This window comes from Salvelinus fontinalis, chromosome 17 (assembly GCF_029448725.1).
Source record: "Salvelinus fontinalis isolate EN_2023a chromosome 17, ASM2944872v1, whole genome shotgun sequence".
NCBI classification, from domain to species: domain Eukaryota; kingdom Metazoa; phylum Chordata; class Actinopteri; order Salmoniformes; family Salmonidae; genus Salvelinus; species Salvelinus fontinalis.
In genome coordinates, this window is record NC_074681.1 from 12,398,972 (window position 1) to 12,426,427 (window position 27,456).

Here is a 27,456-nt window from a genome sequence, read left to right on the forward strand (position 1 = left end):
CTTTCCTGAATTACGAAGGCATTAGTCTTTTTGTGTTTTAACTGGTTAATTTTGATTACTAAATAGAATGGTAGACAAAATGACTTGGTATAGAGATACATTAAACACCTATTTAATTATATGGTATAATCTCAACATCAAACTTAATTGCAGCAAGATGTACAGAGAAATGTACTCTCTGGTTTTCATACCGGGGGCTCCTGTCATGAACGCAGGCAGCTGCTTCTCCTGTGTGGGTGTTGCAGAGCCATCTTGAGTGTATCCCATCTTCATGATGCGCAGCTCCACTTTGAGAGGTCCAGCCTCCTGGATGGTGGTCTCCACAGGGACCCCCTGGGCCGTGAACATCTCTTTGAAGCGCTGAGACGCCACCTGGGCCTCAGACCGCTTGTCGAAGCGGATGTAGATGTATCGCTCGTCCTCGCGGTACGATTTGGGGTCGGGGGCCTGCAGCTCAGCCTCATCATCACAGCTGACGAACGACTCCTCCTCCGACGTGGCCGGCAGGCGTGTGCGGAGGAGGCGGCGCAGCCGTTTGCTAGCCTGCCTCAGAGACTCGTCCATCTCGCTTTCTGCCGACGAGCTCTCCGCCTCGCTGTCGGCACTATAGCCCATGGTCAGGGGCCTCCTTCCAGATGCCTCCCGCGCCGAGCCCACCGTCACCTTGCCGCTGTGGGTGGTCACCCCAAACTTGTTGGTGACCTCACAGGTGTAGACGCCCGTGTCCTTGGTGGTTACGGCGGTGATTACCAGAGAGCAGGTGCCATCGTTGTAGATGTCAATGTGGTGGTGCTTGCCGTCCGCCAGGTGCTCCCCATCCTTCAGCCAGCGCACCTTCTCTGGCTTGCCCTCCGCCACACACTCCAGGTGGATGGTGCCATTGGGTTCCTTGGTCTGGTCCTTGAAGACGTCCTTGAAGACTGGACGCATGTCCTTGCGGGCTTTGTACCCCTTGAAGGCAGCCTGGATCTTTACAGCAGCATCCAGCAGCCCCTTTTCTTCATCCTCCTCATCACCGACCTCCGTGATGTCTGTGGTCTGTGCTGTGATCTGCTGTACTGAAGATGAGGTCTGTTGGACTGTGGTCTCCTCTTTCAACTTGAACTGTGCGTAGAACTTCTCAGTGGAGCTGGACTCTGTCTGGTCACACACAGAGAGGGAGGACTTGCTGCTCTTCTTCAGGTAGGAAACCAGTGTTGGAGGCCTGGACTCATCCTCAGAGCTGGTGTACAAGTTTGGCTCCAACACCTTCTTCTTAGGGACGATGGCATGCTCTACGACCTTTTCCTTTTCTTTCACCTTCTGTTTCTCTGGTGCTTTCACCTTCACTTTCTCCTTCTCCGGGGCTTTCACATCAACTTTCTCATTCTCCAGGGCTTTCACTCCCACATTCTCCAGGGCTTTCACTCCCACCTTCTCTGGGGCTTTCTTCTCCTTGACTGGTCCCTTGGGTGTCTTGGGCTCCTTGTCCTCCTCATCAGGCAGCTCAGAGATGGAGTCAAGGGTGGGCTCTCGGCTCATGCGGCGTTTCTTGGCCAGGTCCTCCCACAGTGCATGGACGTCACCCTCGGAGGCAGCCTCAGGAGGCAGGCTGGGCTGGGCCCCCTCCTCCAACTGAACCCCATCTCCACCTACAACCAGGACACAATGGAAGGTTATATGCAGCAAATGGACACCTCTACAGTATAGCAGCCCCAACACACATTACATTTATAAGAACTATGTTGATCATGTAGGGACAAATACCCATGGGATTAAATTATTTTCTGATAGGAGTAGTGTGTTCATGCATACTTTGGAAGAATGAGCTCACCTCACACCATTACTAGCTGATAATAATTATAATCTACATCCGGCCACCCCTCATAGCCAGGTTCCTCTCTTCCTAGGTTCTGGCCTTTCTAGGGAGTTTTTCCTAGCCACCGTGCTTCTACACCTGCATTGCTTGCTGTTTGGAGTTTTAGGCTGGGTTTCTGTACAACACTTTGTGACATCAGCTGATGTAAGAAGAGCTTTATAAATACATTTGATTGATTGATTGCTAGAACTAGCAGATGAACTTACCTTGACTTACCCTCAAATAACAAACACATCTCCACCAAGCTTCCAGTTTGGCTTGAGGAGAATGGCTTACAAGAGTTTCATAGTAAATTAATGTGGGCGAATGGAAAAGCAAAATTAAAGTTACATGGTATAATATTCTGGTTTGTTTGGGTATGTGTACCTTTTGGTAGGTTGAGATTAAGGGAGCTTTCTGCCTCGTCTGAGGCCACACAGGTGTACACACCCTGGTCAGCAGACTCAAAGTCTTTGATCAGCAGCACTTGTGTCTTGCCCTCTGTGGTGACCTGGTATTTTACTCCATACTCCAGCTCCTTGTTGTCTTTGAGCCAGGTGACCGAGCTGCCCTCAGCAGAGAGGTCACACTCCACACGGGCCATCTTACCCTCCTGCAGGTCTGGACAGGCCAACTGTTGGGTCACTGTCACTGGAGCCTCTATGGACCAAAACAATTGATTGACTGTTCGTTGATTGGTTGTTGATTGATTTATATTTCTTCCAATAGATGGGACACTACAGATACAATTCATGCCAATGGGAAATGTATTAGACTCTCCTAGGTTTTAAATGGTGTAACTAACACATACATGATCTAGGACTAGGTTATAATTAGGTTGTTCAACATGCTGGGCTTAAGACGGAGCCATATAGAGATATCTATGTTTGGCTCAGGTGTGAGCTCATCATATAGCCAACTCACCCAGCTGAACGCTCTGAGGCAGCTGGACAGGTTCTCCTGTCCCAGCTCTATTGATGGCTGCCACCCTGAACCTGTAGCCGCTCCCTGGGATGAGGTTATCCACAGAGAACTCTGTGTTACACACAGGCTCTGCATGGCACGGCAGCCAGAGGACACTGTCCGCCAGCCTCATCTCCACCCTGTAGCCCAAAATAGGGCTGCCTCCGTTGCTGAGGGGTGTGAACCAAGACAGGGTCACCGCCTGCTTACTCTTACTGACCAGCTCTGGGTCCTCCGGGGGGTCAGGAACAGCTATGAAAGGAGAGTGGGTCAGTGGTGGGTTTGAAGAGAGAGGAATTTGTATTTGTAATTATTAGGGATCCCCATTAGTTGCTGCCAAGGCACTTATATTACACAAATAAAAGATCATATAGCATTAGCACACCGTTACATATCTACAATACAAAATGTATAATAACACCATACAACGTTATTTCAATGTACGTGTGTAGAGTGCTATTGTTTGTGTGTATGCGTGTCCCTGTACCTGTGTGTCTCTTCACAGTCCCCACTGTTCCATAAGGTGTTTTTGTATCTTTAAAAAAAAATCTGATTCTACTGCTTGCATCAGTTACCTGATGTGGAATAGAGTTCCATGTAGTCATGGCTCTTTGTAGTACTGTCCGCCTCCCATAGTCTGTTCCACAATATAACAGGGGATGTAAAGCCATAACACATATGTTTTCCAGCAGCAGACTATGATCAATAATGCCAAAAGCCGCACTGAAATCTAACAAAACAGCCTCCACAATTTTTTTATCATCAATTTCTCTCAGCCAATCAGTAATTTGTGTAAGTGCTGTGCTTGTTGACTGTCCTTCCCTGTAAGCATTCTCTATAAGAGTGCTTAACTTCTTTGATATAGGGGGCAGCATTTTCACTTTTGGATGAATTGCGTGCCCATAGTGAACTGCCTCCTACTCTGTCCCAGATTACTATTGGATATAAAACACTCTGAAGTTTCTAAAACTGTTCGAATGATGTCTGTGAGTATTACAGAACTCATATGGCAGGAAAAAACCTGAGAAAAAATCCAAACAGGAAGTGAGAATTCTGAGACTGGTCATTGTTAAACTCATCGCCTATTCAATTCCCTGTAATATATGGATCTGTTTGCACTTCCTACGCCTTCCACTAGATGTCAACAGTCTGTAGAACGCTAAATGAAGCCTATACTGTAATCTGGGACCGGATGGGAGGTGTTTGAGTCAGTGGTCTGGCAGATTGCCAGTTCCTGGTCACGCGCATTCCTCATGATATTGCCATGCGTTCCATTACTTATAGAGACTGAAAAGAATTCTCCCGTTGGAACCTTATTGGATATAAATGATAACAACATCCTGAAGATTGATTCTCTACTAAGTTTGACCAGTTTATTCGAATTGTAATATAGCTTTTTGAAGTTTTCGTCCGACGTTTGCCTGCATCTGCGTGAGCGTTTGGACACGTGTACTACACATGCTAGCAAAAGTAGCTACTTGGACATAAGTAATGGACATTATCGAACAAAACAACGATTTATTGTGGAACTAGGATTCCTGGCAGTGCATTCTGATGAACATAATCAAAGGGAATATTTATGATGTAATTTCGTATTTCTGTTGACTCCAACATGGCGGAGAAATGTTGTTAAATCTGAGCGCCGTCTCAGATTATTGCATGGTGTGCTTTATACGTAGTAAAAATAAAAAAATCTGACACATACAAGTGTATCTTTAATTATGTGTAAAACATGTATATTTCATCAAAGTTTATGATGAGAATTTCTGTTATTTGACGTGGCTCTCTGCAATTACTCTGGATATTTTGGAGGCATTTCTGAACATGGCGCCAATGTAAACCGAGATTTGTGGATATAAATATGCACATTATCGAACAAAAGATAAATGTATTGTGTAACATGATGTCCTATGAGTGTCATCTGATGAAGATCATCAAAGGTTAGTGATTCATTTTATCTCTATTTCTGCTTTTTGTGACTACTATCTTTTGCTGGGAAAATGGCTGTGTTTTTCTGTGGCTATGTACTGAGCTAACATAATTGTTTGGTGTGCTTTCCCCGTAAATCCTTTTTGAAATCAGACATGTTGGCTGGATTCACAACATGTGTAGCTTTAATTTGGTGTCTTTCATGCGTGATTTCATGAAAGATAGATTTTTATAGTAATATATTTGAATTTGGCGCGTTACATTTTTTCTGGATTTTGGCCAAGTGGGACGCTACCGTCCCACCTATCCCAGAGAAGTTAAAGTCTGTTGTAAATTTTTTTACCATAAAACAGAATTGTATCTGGTCAAATATAATTTTTTCCATAAGTTTACTAAAGGTTGATAACAGGCTGATTGGTCGGCTATTTGAGCCAGTAAAGAGGGCGTTACTATTCTTAGGTAGCCGAATTACTTTTTTTCCCCACCAGGCCTGAGGGCACACACTTTCTAGTAGGCTTGAATTGAAGAAATGGCAAATAGGAGTGGCAATATTGTCCGCTATTTTCCATCCAGACCCCGGTAGCTTGTCATTGCCAATAATCTTTTTCACCTCTTCCACACTCACTTTACGGAATTCTAAATTACAATGCTTGTCTTTCATAATTTGGACAGATATACATGGATGTGTAGTGTCAGTGTTTGTTGTTGGCATGTCATGCCTTAGTTTGCAAATCTTGCCAACGAAAAAAATAATTAAAGTAGTTGGCAATATCAGTGGGTTTTGTGATGAATGAGCCATCTGTTTCAATGAATGATGGAGCTGAGTTCGTTTTTTTGCCTAAAATATCATTTAAGGTGCTCCAAAGCTTTTTACTATCATTCATCTTTGTTTCATAGTATAGTTTATTCTTCTTTTTATTCAGTTTCCATCACAGGATTTCTTAATTTGCAGTACGTTTGCCATTCAGTTCTGCTGACTTATTTGCCTCATCACTCTTTACCATACAATTCTTAAATTCCTCATCAATCCACAGGGATTTAACCGTTTTTACAGTCATGTTCTTAATGGGTGCATGCTTATTAGTAACTGGAATAAGAAATGTCATAAATGTGTCAAGTGCAGCGTCTGGTTGCTCTTTATTATAAACCACAGACCAGCAAATATTCTTTACATAATCAACATGAGAATCACTACAAAACGTATTGTATGACCTCTTATATATTAGGCCCAGCCTTTGGAACTTTGGTTTTCCTAGATATGGCTATTAAATTGTGATCACTACATCTGATGGATTTGGATACTGTCTTCAAGCTAATTTCTGCAGCATTAGTAAAGATGTGAACAATACATGTGGATGATTTCAACCCTGCGCTGTTTGTAACTACCCTGGTAGGTTGACTGATAACCTGAACCAGGTTGCAGGCACTGGTTACAGTTTGAAACTTTCTTAAGTGGGTAGCTTGATGAAAGTTAGTCAATATTTAAATTACCCAGAAAATATACCTCTGTTGATATCACATACATTATCAAGCATTTCACACATATTATCCAGATCCTGTGCACTTGGTGGTCTATAGAAGCTTCCCACCAGAACGGACTTTAGGTGAGGCAGATTAACCTGGAGCCATATAACTTCAACATTATTTAACATGAACAGGAATGTGGTTCTGAATGTAGACCGCAACACCGGAGAATAGGAGAAAGAGAGACGAATGGATCTAACAGAATCACTTCCCTGGAGAACACTTCTATTATTGATTCCAAAAATGGCTGTGCAGACACTTACTGATGATGGTGAGCTTTGCCATGGAGATGGCGTCCCTGGCAGCGAAGGTGATCTCCTGTGGTGGCATGGCTGGTGCCTGTCTAAGCACCAGGTGGTAGGAGCAGCCGTCAGCCCTCATGCCCCAGGTGTCATCAGCCTTTAGCTCGGCTCCGTTAGAGTACCAGGCTACCTCCGCCTCAGGCACAGGCTCAGTCAGCATGCAGCTGAACTCGAGAGTCTCTCCCACCACAGCTACCTTGTCCTCCAGACCACTCACCACATCCAGCTGCCAGCCTGCTCACACAAAATCCATGTCATATAATGCCTAACAAACTCAAGACTCACAATACTGTTACATATACAGAAACTAATGCTAGTCTCGGTTCCTATAGCAATTGCAGGCAGATTTTCCTTATTTTCATCTGTAGTATGTTATTTCTACCAGTAGACCAGGCCTAAGACTTATATTTCCAGAAAAAACAGGAACTAACAAACATAAGGGGACATTAATTGGGGTGACTAATTGACAAACAAACATACTGTAAGTTGGACATTAATTGGGTTGACACCTTTGACGTTGAGCATGGCGGAGGTTGTTGCGGTGCCGGCTTGGAAAGTAACTTTGCAGCTGTCTCCAACGTGCAGATCCTTGAGCAGCAAGAGGTGGCGGCGTCCACTTTCGAAGGACACGATCTCCGTGGTGGGCGACTCCTTCACCGGCTTGCCCCCGATCAGCCAGCGGCAGTCTTTGATCTCGCAACGAGAGATAGAGCACTCGAATAGGGCCTCCCCGCCGTCAATGGTGTCCATGTTCTCCAAGCCTTGTAGGATTTCAATGGATTTGGCTGTACGGGAGGAGAGGGGAGCAGGGAGAGGGCAGTTTACTGTAAAATAATAGCTTTAACTGAGAGGGGAGAATGTGTCATAAGACAAGCTTTTGTGGGGTTTTCAGGTTCACGGTAGCCTGTAGGTCAAGTGGATTTTTTATGCTTGACACTTGCTGCTATTCAAGCGGAACCTCACAATGAACACCTGACAAAACTGCTGGACACACACACATACACACAATGCATGAAATGACCTGCCAGGGACGTCAATGCAGTCTTTGGTGAATCTTACAATGCTTTGTTTTCTGATACCCATTTTCACACTAGGGCCATGGGTTTTTCCTGTGCATGTGACCTGACCACGAGAAACAAGGGCCATATTTGATCAGAGATTTTCCTGATCAGGTCTCATGGTTTAGAGGTCATGTACATTTGTCATTTTGCCTTGCTTGCTAAAGAGTGGTGGGGGGAAAGATGGCATAAATTAAAGGATAAAAAAAAGACCTACTTGAAATCGCTATCTGCTGATCATATTTGAAAACAATAACGAACATTTTTACAAGTTCAGGGGAAGGGTAGAATAGCAAGGTGCTCTTTCCAAACGGAGAGAAGCTCACCTTCCACCTCCAGTAAGGCAACCACACAGGTCCCCTCTGCCTCACAGGAGTATCTCCCCCTGTCCTCAGTGGACACGTGGCTAATGTACAAGCGAGCCACGGTCCAGTCCTGCTCCACTACCACCCTCTGGCCGTCAGGCTGCAATGGCCGACCGTCTCTCTTCCACTGGGCCTGGACCGGCCGGGAGTACTGGCAGATGAACTCAGCCGGCTTGTCCTCAGCCACCCTCAGGTCCTGCATCTCGCTCACCACCTCTACTGTGGGGTCTGAGAGTGGGGGCAGGGGTCATATGACAAGGTCATCATGACTGACATGCACTCTCTCGACATGCCAAAGAACAATACCTGGGCTTTATAAAGACCCCAGTACACCTTGGAGTATTTTGATGTATATTACTTTGAATTGAGTTAACTTTATTGATCCCCAAGGGGGAAATTTGATAAATGTTTTGAGTTGTTGGTGGTATCAGAGGTGGCTTAGTATTTTTGTATGCGTTGTGTGCTGCTGTGGCAAGCCCTTAGAGGTGCCTTGATTAACAGTACATCTTATGGATGCAGCACTCCGTGGCCAAATATGCACTTAGATACAGTATGTGAACGTCTACTTATCTGTGACAGATGTTTTTGTTACTCCAAACTGAAGGGGGAGTGAAAAGCCCAATCTCCTCAAGAGGCAGGGGGAGTTGGACACAACTACTGCCCACTAACCAACCAATGAGAATGGGGAGATATGCCAGTGGGTGGATAGAGATGCCAGACTGACAGGGCAGAGGTAGGAAGGGTTAGAGAGTTTTAGTGCTTGCAGGCTAGGGCCGGTGCAGTGCAGTGCAGGGTGGAGGTGAAGCGAAGAGTGAGAGTAAGTAAGGGAAAGGCCAGGGTGGATGGGTGGAGCAGCACTGCTCTACACTGTCATTTCCAGCTACTGCTGATTCTATAGGTTGACATACAACAACAGCAAAGCTTGTTTACAGGTAAAATCTGTCCCACTGTACCCATAGAACTGCATCAAAACTAAGTTCATAAAATACACAATGCACACTTCATTTCTTAATTACTATACATCCCACATACTGCCACAAAATAGATGACATAATACGTCATCTATTTCAATGTGAATACACTACAGTTGGCAGATATGATTTCTATAATTGTTGGATAAGATTAGAGTGGATGATTCCAAGAGCTACATATTTAAAATTTAAAATTTTTGGGTGACCCGAGCAAATTCACATATAAATGTGAGTTATAGATCTGTCATTCTCATTGAAAGCAAGTCTAAGAAGTGGTAGATCTGTTCTACGTGCGCTATTTCTACGCTTACCATTCTTAAGTTTCGTTTTGCATCTTTTACTTTCGGTTTTGTAAACCAGCTTCAAACACATTATTTTTGGTTATTCAAAATGTATTTCAAAGCGCTTTAGATGGTACACTGATTCTCTACACACAAACTGAAATTAGGTGAACTATTCAAATTTTTGCAATCAGGAATGACGGTGCGATTTCTGCATATGCCACCTTTAATTATCAAAATATGTAGACCAGGCCTACTCTATTACAACTAGATATTCTGTGAACCACAACTGTTAGGTACCATTTGCCATTATTAGCTAAAAGTATAGATACACAATGGAACTATGGGTGTGAATCCTCATTGGATAACATTGCTCTTGCTCCATATTACTAAGAAACTGGTGGAAACATCCTCTACTGCTGCACCATCGTGTATGTTTTGGTCTTATCAAAAGCATGCAGCATGAAAACTCTCATTCTAACTCTATTAGTGAAATGACTCAAATGTATGCTCATGCATGGAAGCATGCATGGATGAGGCACAAAAAGACCTTTGCTACTGAACTAGTCATTCCCACTACTGAATCAGGGAGCTTTGAACTCTTGAGGACACTGGCATAATACTGTCAAGATTAACATTAGCCATGGACAGAAAGAGTGCAAATAGTAGTCTACTCTCAATGTGGTGAAAATGCTATGTTGGTCACTTAGAGATAAATACCATAATTGAATTTTATATCTAATCACACATATGTATGTTGAGTATTATGAGCATTGATGCTGTAAGGTCTGGAGAACACAGTTGGATCTTTAGAAGTCACTCTCCTCCTCCTCTCAATCCCTCTAGTTCCTCCTCCCTGATACCTTTAACTAAGAGCTTGGCGTAGGACACCAGGCTGCAGGCTTTGAACGTGACGGTGCCCGAGGCGTCCGGGGCCAGGTCCTTTAGGGTGAGGGTGTGGACGTGGCCCTGGCTCAGCCCTATCTCGCTGGAGGGGCTGTCCTGGAGAAGGGTCCCGTCCAGCCACCACTGCACCTCCCCGGGCCTCACACCGCGGGACAGCTGGCAGGAGAAGGTGGCCCACTCGCCCATAAAGACATCGGTGCTCTTTAGACCACACACTATGAGGACTTCTGCCTCTGCAGAGTAGTGGAGATACAGTCAGACACTCAGCTACTGCCACTCACAGTCACACAACTCACCTCAAACTCTCCCAATGCCAGCCTATGGGATAATAAAGATTACTTCGACCTTGACCTGTCTCATTCATCATTTAAACTTTGACTTTAAGAGGGCAAGCATCCTTGCTCACTTCATTGGGTTATTTATTCCCTACACGTTCCATGATATAATATACATTTTGTTCAACTAAATGTTAACCATCTGTTTTCAATCAATACTTTTTAATTTACAATTACATCCTACAACTGATCATCTTTAACTTGCTGAAAAACATACAATAGCCTTTGTGGTTTCAACAAGTGTATTATAAACTGTTAGGAATTCCTTCCTTGATCCTGGAGAAATGAAAAAACGATACAGAAATGAACCGTTTCAGGGACAGATGATGTAGTTGTGACATGATACCTTGCACTGCCACCGAGGCCGTGGTGAGCTGGTCTCCAGCATCGCAGGTGTAGTAGCCATTGTCCTCTGGCTCCAGGTTACGAATGCGGAGCTCCTGAACGCAGCCCTCCTGCCTCATCTCATACTTCTTACCAGCCTGGAGGACCATGCCTCCCTTCCTCCATTCCACTTGAGTGCACGCCTTGGAGAGCTCACAGCGCAGAGTGATATCATCACCTTCCTGGGCTTCCTTGTTCTTCAGCTCCTTCTGGAAGAATGCCGGGGCACCTGGTGGAAGTAGGAGACATTACATCAGTGTCGGACAATAGAAGATGTGTAGACGATGGTGGCATGATGGACAGGGGCGTAAGATGGCTCTGTTGTATGTTGACGGAAGACTGGGTGCCTGATAGTTTGTAGAGGGCAAGCAAGTTAATACCAGTATTGTGGGGGAACTCATCCTGAGTTTATCTTGATTCTGAGCCTTCAATTTAGGAGACTATTTTCTAGTACTCATTAGATGCAGTGTAGAGGGTCCAAACTTTTCAAGTGGCAGCATCATTCTTTACCTTCCACAGTCAATGTGACGGTGCACTGTGCATCCCCGGTATCGCAGCAGTAAGTTCCAGAGTCCTCCATGTCCAGGTTGTGGATACGGAGCTGCATGAGAGCTCCATTCTTCCGCAGGTCGTACTTGAGGCCTGCTTTGATTGCAACATCATTCCTGCTCCAGTTGATAGTGGTCGTGGGGTCGGAGACGGTGCAGGACAGGGTGACTGTCTCACCCTCCAGGGCCACTGTGTCATGAGGCTTCTCTAGGATTAAGACTGTAGATATGGGAAATCCCAAGCTAAGTACATACAGTGTAATGCACTTTGAGTGTCAGATGTCATGCATTTCAAACTTGTATGGTATTTCTATGGGCAGTGTTTAAAGTGGCTCTTTTTCCACAGGTCTACAATGCCGCCAATGCTAACCATAAAGACTATGTCCATTAGGCGTGCATCACTCAATTGATATTCAAATTGATACTGAAGTTAACAAAGTGATATGTTTATGTCACTGACAACAATCTTGTTGTCAACTTCATTTTATAGTTTCTTTAAAGACAAAGATGCTATAAAAAGAAAAGCCAGGAGGATGGCCAACACACGTATAAAGAAAGGTTAGAATGGAATGGATGATGGTGCACAGCAGATGAACAGAGGTTGTTCCAATGCTGTTTGATGGAAGATAGAGATGGAGAGGGGTGAGGACTAGATGGCCATCTTTAACGTCTCCGTTAACATATCCATTACCTTTGGGCTTCTCTTCCACCAGTAGGCAGGCGACGGTCTTCTCTTCGCCCACCACAAACGCCACGTCCCCTGACTCATCAGTGGTGACCATCTGCAGTGTCAGCCGGTGCACCCGGCCCTGGAAGGTCATCTGGTTCAGGTCGTTGTTCTGGAGGAGGTTATCCCCTAGCCACCACTCTCCATTGGTTACGCCCTCCTGGGACAACTCACACACAAAGACAGCATCCTGCCCGGTGGTCACTGTGATGTCGTGCAGCTCCCGAGTGATGCGTACAGACTCTGGAGGTGAATGAATGTGACGATGGGGGAGTGAGAAATTTAAAGGTTCCCGGGGTCAAGGTTTCCCAGGGGATTCATTAAGGTGAAACACTCAACATTAGAGCACCAACATTTGTATCCCGATTTAAAAGTGAGTTCTAAAGAGGATGGACACTTGCACTCCAGGAGACACCATGGATATTAGTGAAACTATTTCTGCCAACTCAATGTTTAGGACTTCTCATTGAAAGAGTACAATATTACACAAAACACAATTTCACTTCCTACGTAATGGCTAACATGTAGGAAGGTACTGTAGACATATGTATATGCAAAAAGTGATCTCTGACACAATAGCTTAGTATAGGTCTGAATATGAAAACCAAACCAACATGCCGTAGTCCCCAACGCGGCAAATAGACTGTGGTTCAAACATAAAAACACATATTGATTATGAAACCTACATTTCATGATCAACAAACATTTTATTGTTACCTCGACAACTATGCTTACTCACAGATTATACTTCTAAAACTGGTTGCTATAGAGCCACGACTACATAGAGCCATGACTACATGGAAGTCTATTCCACATCAAGTAACTGATGCAAGCAGTAGAATCAGATAAAAAAAATGATAAAAATACACCTTATGGAACAGCGGGAACTGTGAAGAGACACACACAGGCACAAACACATGCATACACACACACGATAACATACAGTGCAGTCGGAAAGTATTCAGACCCCCTGACCTTTGACTTTTTCCACATTTTGTTCTAAATTGGATAATTCTTATATTTGTTTTATATAAATCTGCACACAATACCCCATAATGACAAAGTGAAAACAGGTTTTTATACATTTTTGCAAATGTATTAAAAATAAAACCATAAATACCATATTTACATAAGTATTCAGACCCTTTGCTATGAGACGAGAAATTGAGCTCAGGTGCATCCTGTTTCCATTGATCATCCTGGAGATGTTTCTACAACTTGATTGTTCACCTGTGATAAATTCAATTGATTGGACATGATTTGGAAAGGCACACACCTGTCTATATAAGGTCCCACAGTTGACAGTGCATGTCAGAGCAAAAACCAAGGGCCTTGGTCAGGGAGGTGACCAAGAACCCGATGGTCACTCCCACAGAGCTCCAGAATTATTCTGTGGAGATGGGAGAACCTTCCAGAAGGTGTAACGTCCTGACCAGAGTTCTTATGTGTTGTGCTTGTTTTAGTGTTGGTCAGGACGTGAGCTGGGTGGGCATTCTATGTTGTGCGTCTAGTTTGTCTGTTTCTGTGTTCAGCCTAATATGGTTCTCAATCAGAGGCAGCTGTCAATCGTTGTCCCTGATTGAGAATCATATATAGGTGGCTTGTTTTGTGTTGGGGATTTGTGGGTGGTTGTTTTCTGTGTCAGTGTTTGTGCCACACGGGACTGTGACGGTTAGTACGTTTGTTGTCTTTTATTCTTGTCTAGTTTTCGTGTACATTAAATTATGGAAACTTACCACGCTACACAGTGGTCCTCCGATCCTTCTCGCCTCTCCTCGTCCGATGAGGAGGACGACTTAGACTGCCGTTACAGAACCACCCACCAAACTCGGACCAAGCAGCGTGGCAACGGGCAGCAGCGACAGCAGCAGAGAAAGGAGGAATGGACATCGGAGGACGAGCTGGACGGTAAAGGACCCTGGGCAGAGCCAGAGGAGTATCGCCGCCCCAAAGCAGAGCTGGAGGCAGCAAAAGCGGAGAGGCGGCGTTTTGAGGAGCTAGCTCGGCAGCGGGAGACGGATCTGGGTTACACCACTTGGGTGTAAATAGACAGGTGGTCGGTTGACCCAGGGAGAGTGCCGGAGCCCGCCTGGGATTCCATGGAGCAATGTGCAGAGGGATACCGGCAAATGAGGTTAGCACGACAGCGCGGTAGGAAGCCCGAGAAGAAACCCCAACAATTTCTTGGGGGTGGCTAAAGGGTAGTGTGGCGAAGTCAGGTAGGAAACCTGTGCCCACTTCCCATGCTTACCATGGAGAGCGGGAGTACGGGCAGACACCGTGTTATGCGGAAGAGCGCACGGTGTCTCCTGTACGTGTGCTTAGCCCGGTGCGGGTTATTCCACCTCCACGCACTGGCCGGGCAAGATTGGGCATTGAGCCAGGTGTCATGAAGCCGGCTCAACGTATCTGGCCTCCAGTACGTCTCCTCGGGCCGGCATACATGGCACCAGCCTTACACATGGTATCCCCGGTTCGCCAACACAGCCCAGTGCGGGTTATTCCACCTCCCCGCACTGGTCGGGTTACGAGGAGCATGCAACCAGGTAAGGTTGGGCAGGCTCGGTGCTCAAGGGAGCAAGTACTCCTTCACGGTCCGGTATATCCGGCGCCACCTCCCCGCCCCAGGCCAGTACCACCAGTGCCTACACCACGCACCAGGCTTCCAGTGCGTCTCCAGAGCCCTGTTCCTCCTCCACGCACTCTCCCTGTGTTGCGTGTCTCCAGCCCAGTACCTCCAGTTCCGGCACCACGCAGTAAGCCTCCTGTGCGTCTCCAGAGCCCTGTACGCACTGTTCCTGCTCCCCGCACTAGCCTTGAGGTGCGTGTCTCCAGTCCGGTACCACCAGTTCCGGCACCACGCACCAGGCCTACTGTGCGCCTCAGCAGGTCAGAGTCGGTCGTCTGCCCAGCGCAGTCTGAGCTGCTTGCCTGCCCAGCGCCATCTGAGCCATCCGTCTGCCCAGCGTCATCTGAGCCATCCGTCTGCCCAGCGCCATCTGAGCCGCCCGTCTGTCCCGAGCCGTCAGAGCCGCCCGTTTGACCCAAGCCGTTAGAGCCGTCCGTCAGTCAGGAGCTGCCAGAGCCGCCAGCCAGTCAGGAGCTGCCAAAGCCGCCAGCCAGTCAGGAGCTGCCAGAGCCGCCAGCCAGTCAGGAGCTGCCAGAGCCGCCTTCCAGTCATGAGCTGCCCTCCAGTCATGAGCTGCCCTCCAGTCATGAGCTGCCTTCCAGTCATGAGCTGCCCTCCAGTCATGAGCTGCCCTCCAGTCATGAGCTGCCCTCCAGTCATGAGCTGCCCCCCAGTCCGGAACTGCCATTAGTCCGGAGCTGCCTCTCTGTCCGGAGCTGCCCTTCAGTCCGGAGCTGCCTCTCTGTCCGGAGCTGCCTCTCTGTCCTGAGCTACCCCTCTGTCCTGAGCTACCTCTCTGTCCTGAGTTACCTCTCTATCCTGAGCTACCTCTCTGTCCTGAGCTACCTCTCTGTCCTGAGCCACCTCTCTGTCCTGAGCTGTCTCCTAAATCATGTGGGGACCTTGGTAAGGATTCCTAGGTCAAGGTCGGGGGCGAGGGTCACCACTCAAAGGACACTAAGGAGGGGGACAAAGACAATGGTGGAGTGGTGTCCTCGTCCTGCGCCGGAGCCGCCACCGCGGACAGATGCCCACCCAGACCCTCCTCTTGAGTTTTAGGGGTGCGTTCGGAGTCCGCACCTCAGGAGGGGGGTACTGTAACGTCCTGACCAGAGTTCTTATGTGTTGTGCTTGTTTTAGTGTTGGTCAGGACGTGAGCTGGGTGGGCATTCTATGTTGTGTGTCTAGTTTGTCTGTTTCTGTGTTCAGCCTAATATGGTTCTCAATCAGAGGCAGCTGTCAATCATTTTCCCTGATTGAGAATCATATATAGGTGGCTTGTTTTATGTTGGGGATTTGTGGGTGGTTGTTTTCTGTGTCAGTGTTTGTGCCACACGGGACTGTGACGGTTAGTACGTTTGTTGTTTTGTATTCTTGTCTCGTTTTCGTGTACATTAAATTATGGAAACTTACCACGCTGCACATTGGTCCTCCGATCCTTCTCGCCTCTCCTCGTCCGATGAGGAGGACGACTTAGACTGCCGTTACAGAAGGACAACCATCTCTGCAGCACTCCACTGATCAGCCCTTTATGTTAGAGTGGCCAGACGGAAGCCACTCCTCAGTAAAAGGCACATGACAGCCCACTCGGAGTTTGCCAAAAGGCACCTAAAGGACTCTGACCATGAGAAACAAGATTCTCTTGTCTGATGAAACCAAGATTGAACTCTTTGGCCTGAATGCCAAGCGTCACGTCTGGAGGAAACCTGGCACCATCCCTACGGTCAGGCATGGTGGTGGCAGCATCATGCTGTGGAGATGTTTTTCAGCAGTAGGGACTGGGAGACTAGGGATCAGGATCGAGGGAAAGATGAATTTAGCAAAGTACACAGAGATCCTTGATGAAAACCTGCTCCAGAGCACTCAGGACCTCAGACTGGGGTGAAGGTTCACCTTCCAACAAGACAACGACCCTAAGCACACAACCAAGACAACACAGGAGTGGCTTCGGAACAAGTCTCTGAATGTCCTTGAGTGGCCCATTCAGAACTCGGACAACTCTGGAAAGACCTGAAAATAGCTGTGCAGTGACGCAGAGCTTGAGAGAATATGCAGAGAAGAATGAAAGAAACTACCCAAATACAGGTGTGCAAAGCTTGTAGCGTCACACCCAAGAAGACTCAAGGCTGTAATCGCTGCCAAAGGTGCTTCAACAAAGTACTAAGTAAAAGGACTGAATACTTATGTAAATGTGATATTTATTGTTATAAATTTTAACATTTTCTAAAAATCTGTTTTTGATTTGTCATTCTGTGTTATTGTGTGTAGATTGATGAGGAATGTAATGTAATCATTTTTAGAATAAGGCTGGAACATAACAAAATGTGGAAAAGGCAAGGGGTCTGAATGTTTTACGAATGCACTGTACACACACATACTGTCACGCCCTGGCCTTAGTATTCTTTGTTTTCTTTATTATTTTAGTTAGGTCAGGGTGTGACATGGGGAATGTTTGTGTTTTGTTGGTTTTGGGTGATTCTATGGTAAAGGGGTTGTTGGGTGTAGTATATGGGTTTGTGTTGAGTACATGTGTCTAGCGTTGTCTATGTATGTTTAGTTGTCTAGGAGAGTCTATGGTTACCTGAATGAGTTCCCAATTAGAGACAGCTGATTTCGGTTGTCTCTGATTGGGAGCCTTATTTAGGGTAGCCATAGGCTTTCATTTGTTGTGAGTAGTTGTCTATGTGATACGTTTGTAGCCTGTGTGTGCACATCGTTGTTTAGCTTCACGATCGTTTTCTTGTTTTGTTTAGTTCGTAAGTGTGTTTGTTTCATTTGCCTTCTCCTTCAATAAAAAGGAGATGGCTTATTTCCCTAAAGCTGCGTTTTGGTCCGTCAATCCTCCACACGATCGTGACAGAACTACTCACCAATACAGGACCAAGCGGCATGGAAAGCGGCAACAGGACCCACCTACACAGGATTCGTGGACATGGGAGGAGATACTGGATGGTAAGGGGCCGTGGGCACAACCGGGAGAATATCGCCTTCCTCGTGAAGAGCTGGAGGCAGCTAAAGCTGAGAGGAGGCGATATGAGGAGGCAGCACGGAGACAAGGCTGGAAGCCCGTGAGTACAACCCAAAAATTTCTTGGGGGGGAACCTTAAAGGGAGTGTGGCGAAGTCAGGTAGGAAACCTGCGCCTACTCCCTGTACTTACCGTGGAGAGCGAGAGTACGGGCAGACACCGTGTTACGCAGTAGAGCGCACGGTGTCTCCTGTACGCGTGCATAGCCCAGTTCGGTACATTTCAGCTCCACGTATCGGCCGGGCAAGACTGAGCGTTGAGCCGTATGTCATGAAGCCGGCCCAACGCATCTGGTCACCAGTGCGTCTCCTCGGGCCGGCGTACATGGCACCAGCCTTACGCATGGTGTCCCCGGTTCGCCTACATAGGCCGGTGCGGGTTATTCCACCTCCCCGCACTGGTCAGGCGACGGGGAGCATACAACCAGGTAAGGTTGGGCAGGCTCGGCGCTCAAGGGAGCCAGTACGCATGCACGGTCCGGTATTTCCGGCGCCACCTCCCCGCCCCAACCCAGTACCACCAGTGCCTCCTCCACGCACTAGCCATATGGTGCGTGTCTCCAGCCCTTTACCACCAGTGCCTAAACCACGCACCAAGCCTCCTGTGTGTCCCCAGAATCCTGTGCGTCCTGGTGCTGCTCCCCGCACTAGCCCTGAGATGCGTGTCCCCAGCCCGGTGCCACCAGTCCCGGCACCACGCACCAGGCCTACAGTGCGCCTCAGCCGGCAGGAGTCTGCCGTCTGCACAGCGATGCCTGAACTGCCCGTCTGCCAAGCGCCATCTGAGCCATCCGTCTCCCCAGCGCCATCTGAGCCATCCGTCTCCCCAGCGCCATCTGAGCCATCCGTCTCCCCAGCGCCATCTGAGCCATCCGTCTGCCATGAGCCTGCAAAGCCGCCCGTCTGCCATGAGCCTACTGAGCCGCCCGCCAGACAGGAGCCGCTAGAGCCGCCAGCCAGACAGGAGCCGCTAGAGCCGTCCGTCAGACAGGATCTGCCAGAGCCGCCAACCAGACAGGATCTGCCAGAGCCGCCAACCAGACAGGATCTGCCAGAGCCGCCAACCAGACAGGATCTGCCAGAGCCGCCAACCAGACAGGATCTGCCAGAGCCGCCAACCAGACAGGATCTGCCAGAGCCGCCAATCAGACAGGATCTGCCAGAGCCGCCAGCCAGCCATGAGCAGCCAGATCAGTCAGCCAGCCATGAGCAGCCAGATCCGTCAGCTAGCCATGAGCAGCCAGATCCGTCAGCTAGCCATGAGCAGCCAGATCCGTCAGCTAGCCATGAGCAGCCAGATCCGTCAGCCAGCCATGAGCAGCCAGATCCGTCAGCCAGCCATGAGCAGCCAGATCCGTCAGCCAGCCATGAGCAGCCAGATCCGTCAGCCAGCCATGAGCAGCCAGATCCGTCAGCCAGCCATGAGCAGCCAGATCCGTCAGCTAGCCATGAGCAGCCAGATCCGTCAGCTAGCCAGGAGCAGCCAGATCCGTCAGCCAGCCATGGGCCGTCCCTCGGTCCGGAGCTGCAGTCCCTCAGTCCGGAGCTGCCGTTCCTCAGTCCGGAGATGCCCCTTATCCTGGTGCTGCCCCTTATCCTGGTGCTGTCCCTTACCCTGGTACTGCCCCTTAGTTCGGAGCTGCCCCTGACCCTGGTACTGCCCCTTACCCTGGTACTGCCCCTTACCCTGGTACTGCCCCTTACCCTGGTACTGCCCCTTACCCTGGTACTGCCCCTTAGTCCGGAGCTGCCCCTTAGTCCGGAACTGCCCCTTAATGCAGTGGGGTTAATGTGGAGGGGGGTCATTTGGAGGAAGCTAAGGAGGCGGTTAGGGACTGTGGTGACGTGGGGACCACAACCAGAGCCGGAGCCGCCACCGTGGATGGAAGCCCACCCAGACCCTCCCCTAGACTGTGTAATGGTGCGCCCGGAGTTCGCACCTTAAGGGGGGGGTTATGTCACGCCCTGGCCTTAGTATTCTTTGTTTTCTTTATTATTTTAGTTAGGTCAGGGTGTGACATGGGGAATGTTTGTGTTTTGTTGGTTTTGGGTGATTCTATGGTAAAGGGGTTGTTGGGTGTAGTATATGGGTTTGTGTTGAGTACATGTGTCTAGCGTTGTCTATGTATGTTTAGTTGTCTAGGAGAGTCTATGGTTACCTGAATGAGTTCCCAATTAGAGACAGCTGATTTCGGTTGTCTCTGATTGGGAGCCTTATTTAGGGTAGCCATAGGCTTTCATTTGTTGTGAGTAGTTGTCTATGTGATACGTTTGTAGCCTGTGTGTGCACATCGTTGCTTAGCTTCACGATCGTTTTCTTGTTTTGTTTAGTTCGTAAGTGTGTTTGTTTCGTTTGCCTTCTTCTTCAATAAAAAGGAGATGGCTTATTTCCCTAAAGCTGCGTTTTGGTCCGTCAATCCTCCACACGATCGTGACACATACACAGATTTTTTGTTGTAGATATGTGGTAGTAGAGTAGTGGCCTGAGGGTACACACTTAACGTGTTGTGAAATCTTTTGTGAATGTATTGTAATGTTTTTAAAATTGTATAACTGCCTTAATTTTGTTGAACCCCAGGAAGAGTCGCTGCTGCCTTGATATTAAGATGGAAGTTCTTAGTCCGTTTGCACACTGAATGAAAGCAGACAATAATGTAGAGTCACAGCAAACGAGAGACCGATGTCAATACAGACGCTCCATTACCTTTGACTGTCAGGGTGGCCGTGCTCTGCTTATCCCCAGTATCGCAGGTGTACTCTCCAGCATCCTCGACCTTCAGCTTGTGAACCATCAGGATGTAGGTAGAACCTGTGTGCTCCATGGAATACTTCTCCCCCTGGGTGAGGAGCACGGAGCCCCTTCTCCAGGTCACCTTGCCCTCAGCACTGATCTCACAGGTCAGGGAGACACTGCCCCCCTCAACTGCTTCCTGGCTCTCCAGCTCCTTCTTGAACACCACAGGGGCCCCTGGGGGGACACAGCAAGATAGATACAGACCAGGTTAAGATTGATGGAGACGTTACCTGGTTTAAGGAGTGGACACGGACGGGACGGACATCCAATCACATCCAATATCTTGAAAGGAAACATTCAACACTACATTTAAAAGCATTTGCTGAACAGACATTAACCACTGCAGGTTTCAAATAGCAAATGACAAAAACGGGGAGGTTTCTTGTTTCTTGCTATGTTGTAATGTGAGAGAAATTAACAAGTGGCCTACCAATGGCATACACTGCTATAATAATCAATCTCCACAACAAGATCAACATGAATTGAGAGATCCATTATAGATAAGAGAAGATAAAAGACATGAAGAATCTATGAAAGAATGGACAGAATGGCTCCAAGTATTGCGGTACAATGGAAAATGGTTAGGTCTAGTAAAAGTCAGTGATTAGCGTCATACATATATTATATAACCCCTTACCTCAGACTACACAGTATATGTATCCTTTACCTTGGACGTTCAGGGTATAAAACGGATTTGAAATGGACAGAATGGATCCTGGTATTGGGGTACAATCGGAGAAGGTTGGTGCTGATTACCAGCAGATGTATCTCTTACCTCAGACTATGTACAGTATATGACTATATACTGTATACTCCTAACCTTGGACTATGTATATACACCCCTTACCTCGGACGGTCAGGCTGGCGGTGGAGGTATGGTGGCCCACGGTAAAAGCGACTGTGGCCGAGTCGGCCTGGGTGACCCCCCTGAGGGTGAGGCTGTGCACCTTGCCTTGGCTGCGGATCAGATTCATTTCATTGTTCTGCAGAGGGACATCCGCAAGCTTCCACTGGACCTCCTTGGCATCCTCGTGGGACAGATGGCACTCAAAGTGAACGTCCTCCCCCTCGCGCACCGAGCAGCTGTTCAAGACCTTCACTATGGTCACCTCCAGCTCTGTTATAAAAAGCCAGTTATGTGTTACTGCTTAGATGCGAATCTCACTCTAAGGGAGCACTAGTGTCTATATGGGTGTACATGGATAGATTACAACAGAAATAAGGCACCTAACCTTACACACTCAATACAGTTACAATACAGAGACAACTGTCAAGAATAAGGTTGCTCCTGTCAAGACAGAAGAAGTGTGAGACAGATCATTGTCCTTAACAGCAGAGCACTCGGGTGGAATGGTTATGAAGGTAGAAGTGCAGAGGAAGGTGTGTGAAGGATATGAAAGACATAGGAAGCAGTAGGTGAATCAGGAAATGGATGAAGATCCCAACAAGCTTTACTTCCGTGCTCGTTAGGCTTTTGGTCCTCTAAAGCCTTGCGTGATATTAGTCTTGTGGGAATCACTCAGGATGGAAAGCGGTGGTAGGGATAGAGTAAATTAAAAGAGAGGTGCCATTATTCAAGAGGTGTGTAGAGAGAGAGAATGATTGAAATGAATGTCAGACGACAGTAGCAGACTTTCATCTCGTCCCCTACCCTGTACAGTGAGCATGGAGGAGGTCTTCTGGTAACCCGTGTCACAGATATACTCCCCAGAGTCAGCACCTTGCAGGTTATAGATGATAAGCTTCACTATGGCACCTTCCTGTTTCAGCTGATACTTGTTGTTAGACTCCAAGACGCTGTCGCCCCGGCTCCAGACAACGCTGGCCACAGGATTTGTGATCTCACAGCGGAGGATGGCGATCTCACCTGCGTCCCACTCTAGATTCTGTAGTGGGGTTTTGAAGTAAACAGGCAGGGCTGTGGAAAGCAAGAGGGGGGTAGGAACGATGTAGGTTGGGAGAGGTGAGATAGAGAAACTTTTAGAGGGCAGAATTGTGCCTCCAAACCACAAAATATGTATAATACATGTGGGAAAGTTTGATTTTCTTTCCCGACAGCATACACAGCTAAAACCAGAAGAGTTTTCTCTCAGCCTACCCTTCACAGAAAGGTTTGCTGTGGTTTTCCGGTCGCCACTGTCACAAGTATAGCTGCCTGAGTCTTCAGGGTCTAAGCTGTGGATGACTAGTCTGGCGCTGTGCCCTTCCTGGACGATTTCATACTTGGCACAGGGGCAGAGACCCACCTCCCCCTTCGTCCATTCTACTGGGACTCCAGGTTTAGAGAGCTCACAGTGCAGGGTAACACTGCCCCCTTCCTCAGCCTCCTGGCTCTGCAGATCTTTGGTGAATATGACTGGGAGAGCTGACAAATCAAAATCGCAAAAGATTAATTATAAGCCTACACTTACATAATAAATGGTAGGCATTATTCCAACTGTTTTGTTGCATCACTTATTTTTACTAACTATTTATTGCATTTCAGTTAATACATGTGGTGCTTCAGATCAATTTATCATAAATCAAGGTGATTTTGTCTGTGCTAGTGAAGAATTGGGCTGCAGTGAAAAGGTCTTCATCATCCTACCATTGACTTTCAGGTATGCTGAGCTCTCTAGGTCTCCAGTGCTGCAGTGGTAGTTTCCTGTGTCTTCAGGTTTCAAATTACAGATTTGTAGTTTCACACTGCAATCTTTCTGCTTCATCTGGTACTTTTCTCCAGACTTCAGCACCTGTGTTCCCTTCCTCCATTCTACAGGGACTCCAGGTTTAGAGAGCTCACAGTGCAGGGTAACACTGCCCCCCTCCTCAACCTCCTGGCTCTCAAGATCGTGTTTGAATGTGGCTGGAAGAGCTGAGAAATAAAGGGTTAAAAAATATCTTCATCCACTGTCACAATGCCTCAAAAAGAGACATTGCAAACCCATATGGTGTTAGCATCTAGAAGACGATCCCACTGGGATGGTGTCTCTATGTATGGTAAACACTTTCAATGACCATTAATGTATGCACTCTTCTCTGCTTGGTGTCCATCCGTCCAGGCCAGCAGTTTAAAAAAAAGATTTGTGTGTGACCCACCACCACATTGAAAGTGAGATTTTAACTACTCTGGGTTTACACATAACCAAGGTTATGTACAGGACTGCATGAACAATCCTGGTCTCTGCCTAAATTCAATATTGTGTACGCAGAATTCACCTGGAATATCATAATCCAACTACAACAAGGAATCTACAACAAGGAGACTCCAGCAAGGTCAACAAAAGACAACCAAGTTAAGACCTATAGTAGATCCCCATTTAAGGGCAGGGAGACTTGTAATACATTACAACTGCAAGCTCCATGGCAGCATTATACAGGAATAGACTGCAAAAGAAAGCTTCTCTTTTCCCACCATGTGTAACGATAATCCTCCTCCTCTTCATCAGAAGAGGAGGAGCAGGGATTGAACCAAGGCGCAGCGGATAGTGAAGACATAATGATTTATTAAAGACAAGACGAAAACACGAACTTCACTATAAACTAACAAAATAACAAAACGAAAGTAGACAGTCCCGAACGACGAACTTACATACAACGTAAAGAACGAAATGAACAGGAACAGACTACATGAAATGAACAAACCGTATACAGTCCCGTATGGTGCAAACATTGACACGGACACAGGAGACAACCACCCACAAACAAACACTGTGAACCGCCTACCTAAATATGACTCTCAATTAGAGGAACGCCAAACACCTGCCTCCAATTGAGAGCCATACCAGGCAACCCTAAACCAACATAGAAACAGACAACATAGAATGCCCACCCAACCTCACGTCCTGACCAACTAACACACAAAAACTAACATAAATAGGTCAGGAACGTGACAGTACCCCCCCCACAAGGTGCGAACTCCGGACGCACCAGCACAAAGTCTAGGGGAGGGTCTGGGTGGGCATCTAACCACGGTGGTGGCTCAGGCTCCGGGCGCGGTTCCCACCCCACCATAATCCATCCTAACTTCCTCCCACAAAGAATGTCCACCCTCTTTCTTCCCCCACACAATTCTCTTAATAATATATTAAATAATGATAATACCGGGACAGAGAGATAAACCAAGACAGAGGGATAGATAAGACTATAGAGGTAGATAAAGATAGAGAGGGAGATCAGGATAGAGGGGCAACTCCGGACTGAAAGGCAGCTCCGGACAGAGAGACAGCTCTGGACTGATGGGCAGTTCTGGGTATCTAGCCTTTTCAGGCTGAAGGGCAGCTCATGGCTGACTGACGACTCTCGATGCTCATGGCTGGCTGACGGCTCTCGACGCTCATGGCAGGCTGACGGCTCTCGACGCTCATGGCAGGCTGACGGCTCTCGACGCTCATGGCAGACTGACGGCTCCCGACGCTCATGGCAGGCCGACGGCTCTCGACGCTCATGGCAGGCTGACGGCTCTCGACGCTCATGGCAGGCTGACGGCTCTCGACGCTCATGGCGCTCTGACGGCTCTGGCTGCTCATGGCGCTCTGACGGCTCTGGCTGCTCATGGCTCTCTGACGGCTCTGGCTGCTCATGGCTCACTGGCGGCTCTGGCTGCTCATGGCTCGCTGGCGGCTCTGGCAGATCCTGTCTGGTTGGCGGCTCTGGCAGATCCTGTCTGGTTGGCGGCTCTGGCAGATCCTGTCTGGTTGGCGGCTCTGGCAGATCCTGTCTGGTTGGCGGCTCTGGCAGATCCTGTCTGGCTGACGGCTCTAGCGGCTCCTGTCTGGCTGATGGCTCTAGCGGCTCCTGTCTGGCTGACGGCTCTGTAGGCTCATGGCAGACGGGCGGCTTTGCAGGCTCATGGCAGACGGGCGGCTTTGCAGGCTCCTGGCAGACGGATGGCTCAGATGGCGCTGGGGAGACGGATGGCTCAGATGGCGCTGGGGAGACGGATGGCTCAGATGGCGCTGGGGAGACGGATGGCTCAGATGGCGCTGGGGAGACGGATGGCTCTGGCCGGATATGGCGCACTGTAGACCTGGTGCGTGGTGCCGGAACTGGAGGCACCGTGCTAATGATAAGCACCTTCCTACTAGTGCGGGGAGCAGGGACAGGGCACACTGTATCCTCAAAGCCTACTCTACCCCTGATGCGTGGTACCGGCACTGGTGACGCCGGGCTGAGGACAAGCACATCAGGATTAGTAGGGGGAGAATATATAGTGTGTACAGGGCTCTGGAGACGCACTGGTAGCTTAGTGCGTGGGGCCGGAACTGGAGGCACCGGGCTAGATGCACGCACTACAGGGAGAGTGCGTGGAGGAGGAACAGGGCTCTGGAAATGCACTGGTAGCCTAGTGCGTAATGTAGGCACTGTAGGTACTAGGCTGGGGCGGGGAGGTGGCGCCGGAAATACCGGACCGTGCAGGCGTACTGGCTCTCTTGAGCACCGAGCCTGCCCAACCTTACCTGGTTGAATGCTCCCGGTCGCCCTGCCAGTGCGGCGAGGTGGAATAGCCCGCACTGGGCTATGCAGGCGAACCGGGGAAACCATGCGTAAGGCAGGTGCCATGTATGCCGGCCCGAGGAGACGCACTGGAGACCAGACGCGTTGAGCCGGCCTCATGACACCTGGCTCAATGCCCAATCTAGCCCTACCAGTGCGGGGAGGTGGAATAACCCGCACTGGGCTATGCACACGTACAGGAGACACCGTGCGCTCTACTGCGTAACACGGTGTCTGCCCGTACTCCCGCTCTCCACGGTTAGCCTGGGAAGTGGGCGCAGGTCTCCTACCTGCCCTTGGCCCACAACCCCTTAGCCCCCCCCCCAAGAAATTTTTGGGAATTACTCACGGGCTTTTCGGGCTTCCGTGCAAGACGCGTCCCCTCATAACTCCGGTCCTTCACTCCAGTAGCCTCTGCTCTCCTCAGTGCCTCCACCTGTTCCCATGGGAGGCGATCCCTTCCAGCCAGGATCTCCTCCCATGTGTAGCAACCTTTACCGTCCAATACATCGTCCCAAGTCCATTCCTCCTTCTTGCGCTGTCCCTTACTCCGTTTAAACCGCTGCTTGGCTCTGGATTGGTGGGTGGTTCTGTAACGCTAATCCTCCTCCTCTTCATCAGAAGAGGAGGAGCAGGGATTGAACCAAGGCGCAGCGGATAGTGAAGACATAATGATTTATTAAAGACAAGACGAAAACACGAACTTCACTATAAACTAACAAAATAACAAAACGAAAGTAGACAGTCCCGAACGACGAACTTACATACAACGTAAAGAACGAAATGAACAGGAACAGACTACATGAAATGAACAAACCGTATACAGTCCCGTATGGTGCAAACATTGACACGGACACAGGAGACAACCACCCACAAACAAACACTGTGAACCGCCTACCTAAATATGACTCTCAATTAGAGGAACGCCAAACACCTGCCTCCAATTGAGAGCCATACCAGGCAACCCTAAACCAACATAGAAACAGACAACATAGAATGCCCACCCAACCTCACGTCCTGACCAACTAACACACAAAAACTAACATAAATAGGTCAGGAACGTGACACCATGGGCTTCTACCACTGTCTTCTCCTCCTTTCAGTCTCTGGTTTTGTCTGGACAGGAGCAACTGGTGTCTCCACAACTACAGTACAAACATGAACAATCTGTTGAATATATCTTCATTATAACATCAACTTTAAAATTGTGCACCTAAGTGAACCAGACGGAAGTGAACAAAGCCTAATGTCCACGGAGCTTCAAATCTTACCCATTCAAATGGCAACCATCATTGTAGCCTACTTTCTTTCCACTACCATTTAGAAGCATGGCAAAGTATGCAGACAAAACAAGACGTGTAGCAAAATCTACTGAATATATTGTCAATAAAGAATGTACTTT

The 27,456-nt window shown here is 48.1% G+C and overlaps 1 protein-coding gene across 2 annotated transcripts in view; it reads right to left on the reverse strand.

The window, feature by feature from the left end:
* The window catches only part of LOC129813705 (obscurin-like), a 107,428-nt gene that overhangs the window by 19,092 nt on the left and 60,880 nt on the right, over positions 1-27,456 (reverse strand). The window contains exons 32-46 of one of the 2 annotated variants that reach the window (XM_055866142.1): positions 23,167-23,433; positions 22,678-22,944; positions 22,231-22,497; positions 21,427-21,696; positions 20,490-20,753; positions 12,095-12,373; positions 11,366-11,623; positions 10,818-11,084; positions 10,094-10,369; positions 7,940-8,206; positions 7,065-7,340; positions 6,517-6,789; positions 2,762-3,052; positions 2,225-2,497; positions 192-1,631 (exon numbers count right to left, since the gene is read on the reverse strand). In XM_055866142.1, the coding sequence (XP_055722117.1) occupies positions 192-1,631; positions 2,225-2,497; positions 2,762-3,052; positions 6,517-6,789; positions 7,065-7,340; positions 7,940-8,206; positions 10,094-10,369; positions 10,818-11,084; positions 11,366-11,623; positions 12,095-12,373; positions 20,490-20,753; positions 21,427-21,696; positions 22,231-22,497; positions 22,678-22,944; positions 23,167-23,433 (5,235 nt within the window). The remainder of the gene's footprint in view (positions 1-191; positions 1,632-2,224; positions 2,498-2,761; positions 3,053-6,516; positions 6,790-7,064; positions 7,341-7,939; positions 8,207-10,093; positions 10,370-10,817; positions 11,085-11,365; positions 11,624-12,094; positions 12,374-20,489; positions 20,754-21,426; positions 21,697-22,230; positions 22,498-22,677; positions 22,945-23,166; positions 23,434-27,456) is intronic. The other variant, XM_055866143.1, reaches the window with a different exon arrangement.